The following is a 6,246-nucleotide window of genomic DNA, read 5'->3' as shown; positions in this document are numbered from 1 at the left end:
TGTTCCACCTTTGTGTGTATTCTGATAATTGCCAAACACTTAACTAACATTATGAGGTTTGGTTAATATGTGTTCATGTTATGATATTTTATTTGTTGTGCTAAAGTGCTAAAATTAATTTTCACTATACTTGAAATCCCACACTTGATTTGCATAGCAGATCCTCAATGTAATGGTACCCCTATCGCTTTTTCTAAAACTCATATGGTGACACTATTAGACTGATTCTATAATGATAACACTCTATTCATGTTTGCAATAATATGACCCCTGCTAAATGTCCCTTATGGGTGTTCTCTTGGATACCCTGCACTCATCTTGTTCTTCAATGCTTATGATTGTCATTTATAATCATGTACATGTCTACAATGTCCTTAAAACTTCACTAAGCTCACTTAAATGAACTAGTCTTAGCTCATGAACCTAAGATGAATCTTCTGCCCTGTTTGAGTATAGTAGTATGCTTTATTCCCTAATGAGATTAGTATAAAGCTGGGAGCTTTTTTTTAGAAAGAAGTAATCATGTCATTTGCTTTAGAATGAAACAAGGTTGTTAACCTGTATCTCCACTAATACTCTTTAGAAAGTTTCAATTGAGATTGTTAACTTGTATCTCTGTTAATACTCTTAAGAAGTTTTAATTAAAGTTGTTAATCTGTATCTCTGTTAATACTCTTTAGACATTCCAAATGAATTTGTTAACCTGTATGTATGCTAGAAGTTAAGACCTAGTGATAACAAATCCTTGACTAATCTAATTCAAGACTATTAAGATAATATAGTCATGAACATTGACTGTTATGAGTTTGAACTATGTATCCCCTCTACTCTTAAGACACGTGGTCCAGGTGTTTGGGTTTCTAAAGTAATCTTCTAGTGCTCTTTTCCTTGTGTGTTCCCTGAAGTTAATTTTGAGCATGCTTAACATTTTATGGTGTTCATAGTAGATCAAATACTTATATTTGAATTGTTGTTACAACAATGTGAATTGGCTGCCTTATGATCCTATGGTATTCTGTATAGCTGTTACGAGAAATGTATATATTCATGTGGTAGGGTATCACTGTGGTATGGGGGTCTATATTGAATGCCTTTATGGAGTCACCTTTACCACTAGCGAAAACCAGCACATAACCGTGGCACATACCACTGCACATGAGCGATATGTTCCTCCTGTATATGCCATTTCAGAACCCACCTTTACAGTGCACATCATGGTTATAATGCCTTATGAAGTTGATCAATATCCCAAAATGGAAAGGGAAGCTAAGTATAAGGATAAAGAATTGGTGTTCAAACAATTACGAGCATTGAGAAAAATATGAAGAACCTTCAGGTCGCTCGAGGGAGAGAAAGTCTAGACTATGAGGATCTGTGTATCCACCCTGGTGTGAACATGACGGTAGGGTACAAGCCTCTGAAGTTTGATATCTTTGATGGGAAATGTGATCCCCATGCGCACCTGAGAGCCTACTACGATAAGCTAGTTGTAGTAGGAAGTAATGAGAAGTTAAGGATGAAGTTGCTCATATGGAGTTTGACAGGGGAAGCACTTACTTGGCACACTCGCCAAGGTCCCCGAAACTGGAGGGAGTGGCAAGATATGGCAGAAGATTTCATGAATCGCTTCCGGTTCAACATAGAAATTACCCCTGATAGGTTCGAACTGGTAAACTTGAAGAATAAACTTTCAGATCATTCCAATAATATGAACGTCAATGGAGGCCAGAGGCCGCTAGAGCGTAATACCCGTAAGATGACAGTGAATTGACTAAGTATTTCATCAGGGCTCAGGAAGGGATCTAGTTTGAGAAAATGATGGGCATGATGGGACAGAAGTTCCCTAAACTTGTCAAAATGGGAAACTTTTTAGAGGATGGTATAAAATCCAGCAAGGCACAATCTATGGCCGCATTGCAAGTGGCTAGCAAAGAAATCCAATCTGGTTCAATAGGCTGCGAAAAGAAGAAAAGGGAAGAGGTATCAACAATCATTCCCTATTGTCAATTCAATCCACACCATGGAAACACCTCTTACTCTCCAAATACACATTCCCCACATCCACCTACTAATGCTCTAGTATACAACACACAACCATACTACAACCCCCAACGCAATATAACCCACCTCACGCCCATTCAAATCCAAATGCACCACGAACATACGCTCCAGTTTAAACTCCCACTCATCAAAACCAACCCACCTATGCACCCTGACCTCACCCAAATTTTGAAGAAAGAGGTCCTAGAAACTTCACCCCGGTTGCTGAACCTTTGGCTCAACTGTTTGAAAGACCGAGGAGGTTCCTGAGTACCCCTCAAAATATTTTGATGCAATAAAATGTTGTTTCTACCATTCAAATATACCAGGGCATGCTACCGAGGATTGCGTCAAACTAAAAAATAAAATTGAGTCACTGATCAAAAGTGGAGCCATTCAGTGCACCCCAGCTCTGCCAAATATGAACCGAAACTAGCTACCAAATCACCGGAATCATGGACTTATCATCACCCTAGATGAAGAATATGACCTGAAAGGAACCACCCTCATAATAGGAAACGCTGAGGCTCCAAGGGGTCCACCTCGAAGGGCTCCGATGATCACTGTACAATTAAAACCTACAGTGATAGTCCAGACTTACCAAAAACAGTCCACTGCTGCTATCAGGGATGAAGAGGATCGAGAATACCATATAGTCATGTGGACATAACAGAAAGGGAAAGCCAAGATGACAGATTCCACAGTGGGTCATGGAATGACCAGGTCGGGGAGGTGTTACGCTCCTAAGGATGTAAACCGAGGGAATACAGGAAGGGAATAGATTAAGAGAAGAAATATAACATATCTGGAGGCCGCAGAATTCTAGTAGAGGATGTCAACCAAAGAATACTCTATGTAGGAACAATTGAAGAAAACCCCAGTGCAAATATGAATCATGGATCTAATGATGAGTTCTGATAGTCACACAGACACCGTGATGAAAGTGTTAAGTGGAGTGAGCGTGCCTAGCAACACCACTAGCGAAGCATTGGAAGCAACCATCAGGAAGATGGTCAAAGCAAATATGATCACTTTCCGAAAAGATGAACTTCCTATAGAGGGTGTGGGTCACAAAAAAGCTTTATACATCACCGTAAAATATGAAGATAAGGTGGTGTCTGAGTACTCATTGATAGGGGATCAGGAGTCAATATCTGCCCGCTCTCTACCCTGCTAGAGTTGGGTATTCATCTGAGAGAAGTAAAAGAAAGTCATGTGAGGGTAAGAGCTTTCGACGGGTCACAGAAGAACGTTATTGGAGAAATATATTTGGTTCTACAAATTGGACCAGTTGAGTTTCCCATACTATTCCAAGTGATGGATATTTCATCTTCATACAATCTATTGCCGGGAAGACCATGGATACACATGGCAGAGGCAGTCCCATCTACCGTACACCAGTGCATAAAGTTCAAGTGGGGTTGCCAAGAGATTGTAATCCACGGAGAATAGAGCTAGTCCGCTTATATGGAAGATACAGTTTCGTACATTGAAGGACTAGACGGGGTATTTTTCCATGCAGTTGATATCAAGCTAACCACAGAAACAGAAAAGACCGGGTAAAATTTGGGAATGCAGTCACCATACATGTTAAAGATGGACAAGAGAGAAATGATGAAGTACAGATATAGACCAGGAACTGAGCTGGGAGCCCGATCAGACGGGATAACAGAGCCGATTGAGCCGAGTGGGCAGAAAAGTAGAGCTGGCATATGGTATTAGCCTCCGACTAGGAAGACTTGTACCGGTAGCTTCGGGAAGAAATATTTTGAGCCAGAGCTTGTTTTGGATAGGGGTTAGAGCTCAACACTAGAGGATGACATCGTCGATGGAATGGGAAGGCTGTTAGTGACCATGATCGAGGAATGCTGTGACAAAGCTGATATCAAGACACCGACCATTCAGATTGCCGAACCAGGAGAGGACTTGCAGAATTGGAGCGCCAGTCCGTCTTTGGTTCGCCGGGAGTCTTGGTAGTGTAGAATTGTTAAACTTTTGAAAAGAGCGCATGGTCAATTGATGCTTTAACCATGTTTGTACTTTTTTTTCATTCGCCTCTTTGAATGATCCGATGATCCTTTTTTGATGAAATAAAAGAAATGCTTTCTTAAAATAATTTGTAAATTTATTTATCGCTTTATTTATACTTAGTTTTTCTTTTCAGTAATCAAAATAATAAAAACCTCTGTTCCACGATTATGACATGTAACAAAACCCTCGAGCAAAGCGACCCAGATTAAAAAGAATATGACGAATATATGATGCCATATAGTCTCCCACAAGAGATCGAGCTGCTGGAAAGCCAGATAAAGCCTAACCTCAAAGAGACAGAAATGGTCAACTTGGGAAATGAAGAAGAAATGAAAGAAACCTGAATCAGCATCCATCTAGAAGTAGAGCAGAAAGAAGAATTCGTGGAGCTCCTCCGATAGTACATCAACATGTTTGCATGGTCGTATGATGACATGCCTGGGTTAAGCACTGACATCATTTAGCATCGATTACCTACCGATCCCACTAGACTGCCAGTCAAACAAAAACCCAAAAGGTTTAAACCAGACTTGAGTTTGAGGATAAAAGAAAAGGTAACCAAGCAAATATAGGCGAGTGTAGTGAGGGTCACCAATTATCCCACGTGGTTGGCAAATATTGTCCTGGTACCAAAGAGGATGGGAAGATCAAGATATGTGTGGATTATCGAGATCTTAACAAGTCCAGCGCGAAGGACGACTTTCCTTTACCAAATATTCATATCCTCATCGACAACTGCGCAAAGTACGAGCTATAGTCATTCGTGGATTGTTTCGCCGGGTACCATTAGATCCCGATGCATGAAGAAGATGCGTAAAAGAGGGCGTTCACTACACCGTGAGGAGTTTACTGCTACAGAGTTATGACATTCACCCTAAAAAATGCTGGCGCTACTTACATGAGGGCCATGACATCCCTCTTTCATGATATGATTCACAAAGAGATCGAGGTATAAGTGGATGACGTTATCATCATGTCTCGAAATATTTAAGAGCATTTAGAAGGCCTAAAGAAGTTTTTTGAATGCTTGTGAAGGTATAGTTTGAAGTTTTACCCTACAAAATGCGCTTTCGGAGTCCCTGTTGGAAAAATGCTAGGTTTCAGTATAAGCAGGAATGAGATAGAACTGGATCTTTCAAAGATTAAAGCCATACTAGAGTTGCCACCGCCCAAGAACAAGAAGGAAGTAATGATTTTACTTGGTAGGCTGAATTACATCAGCCGTTTCATCGCCTAGGCCACAGTAATTTGTGAACCTCTCTTCAAGCTGCCGAAGAAGGATGCCGGTACAAAATGGACAGAAGAATGTCAGAAATCCATCAACAAAATTAAGGAGTCCTTGTCAAATCCACCAGTGTTTGTCCCTCTCGAGCTCGGGAAACCACTTTTGTTATACTTGTCAGTCTTGGACAATTTGTTTGGATGCGTGCTGGGTCAACACGATGAAACTGGAAGAAAGGAACATGCTATCTATTATTTAAGCAAGAAGTTCACACCACATGAGGCCAAATACAGTTTGATAGATCGCACCTGCTACGCCTTGACATGGATCGCCCAGGAATTGAGGTATTACATGTCAGCATACACCACACATTTAATTTTCGGGCTCGACCCGCTCAAGTATATCTTTCAGAAGCCAGTGCCTACAAGAAAACTAGCCAAATCGTAGATTCTTCTTGTTGAATTTGACATTGTGTGCATAACGTAGAAGGCCATCAAAGGACAAGCCTTAGCCGACCACCGTGCAGAGAATCCAGTGGACAAGGATTATGAGCCACTCACCACATACTTCCCAGATGAAGAAGTGTTGTTCGCCGGAAATGATAATGCAGTATCATCCCAGGGTAGAGAATATTCTTTGACGGGGCGGCAAATTTCAAAGGAGTATGAATTGGGGCAGTCCTAATTTTCGAATCGGGATAGACTTACCCGGCATCAACAAAGATAAGGTTCCTTTGCACTGATAATATGGCCGAGTATAAAGCGTGCATCCTCAGGATCAGGATGGCGGTCGACATGAATATTAAGGAGCTTTTGGTAATAGGGGACTATAATTTTTTGATACATCAAGTTTGAGGAGAATGGGATGCCAAGAACGTCAAGATCTTTTCACACCTGCACTGTGTAAAGGAGCTATGCAAGAAGTTGACAAAGATCGAGTTCAGGCACATTCCC

At 41.0% G+C, this 6,246-nt stretch overlaps 1 protein-coding gene across 1 annotated transcript; it reads left to right on the top strand.

The window, feature by feature from the left end:
* Nucleotides 1-1,321: 1,321 nt before the first annotated feature.
* On the top strand, nucleotides 1,322-1,771 carry LOC138898814 (uncharacterized). Its single transcript, XM_070184919.1, has one exon. It carries the CDS (start codon nucleotides 1,322-1,324, stop codon nucleotides 1,769-1,771), a length of 450 nt encoding a protein of 149 aa, XP_070041020.1.
* The last annotated feature ends 4,475 nt before the right edge of the window (nucleotides 1,772-6,246 follow it).

Source organism: Nicotiana tomentosiformis, chromosome 9, assembly GCF_000390325.3.
Source record: "Nicotiana tomentosiformis chromosome 9, ASM39032v3, whole genome shotgun sequence".
NCBI classification, from domain to species: Eukaryota; Viridiplantae; Streptophyta; class Magnoliopsida; order Solanales; family Solanaceae; genus Nicotiana; species Nicotiana tomentosiformis.
The sequence above is the reverse complement of the archived record's forward strand: the minus strand, read 5'-3'. Positions and strand labels throughout refer to the sequence as shown.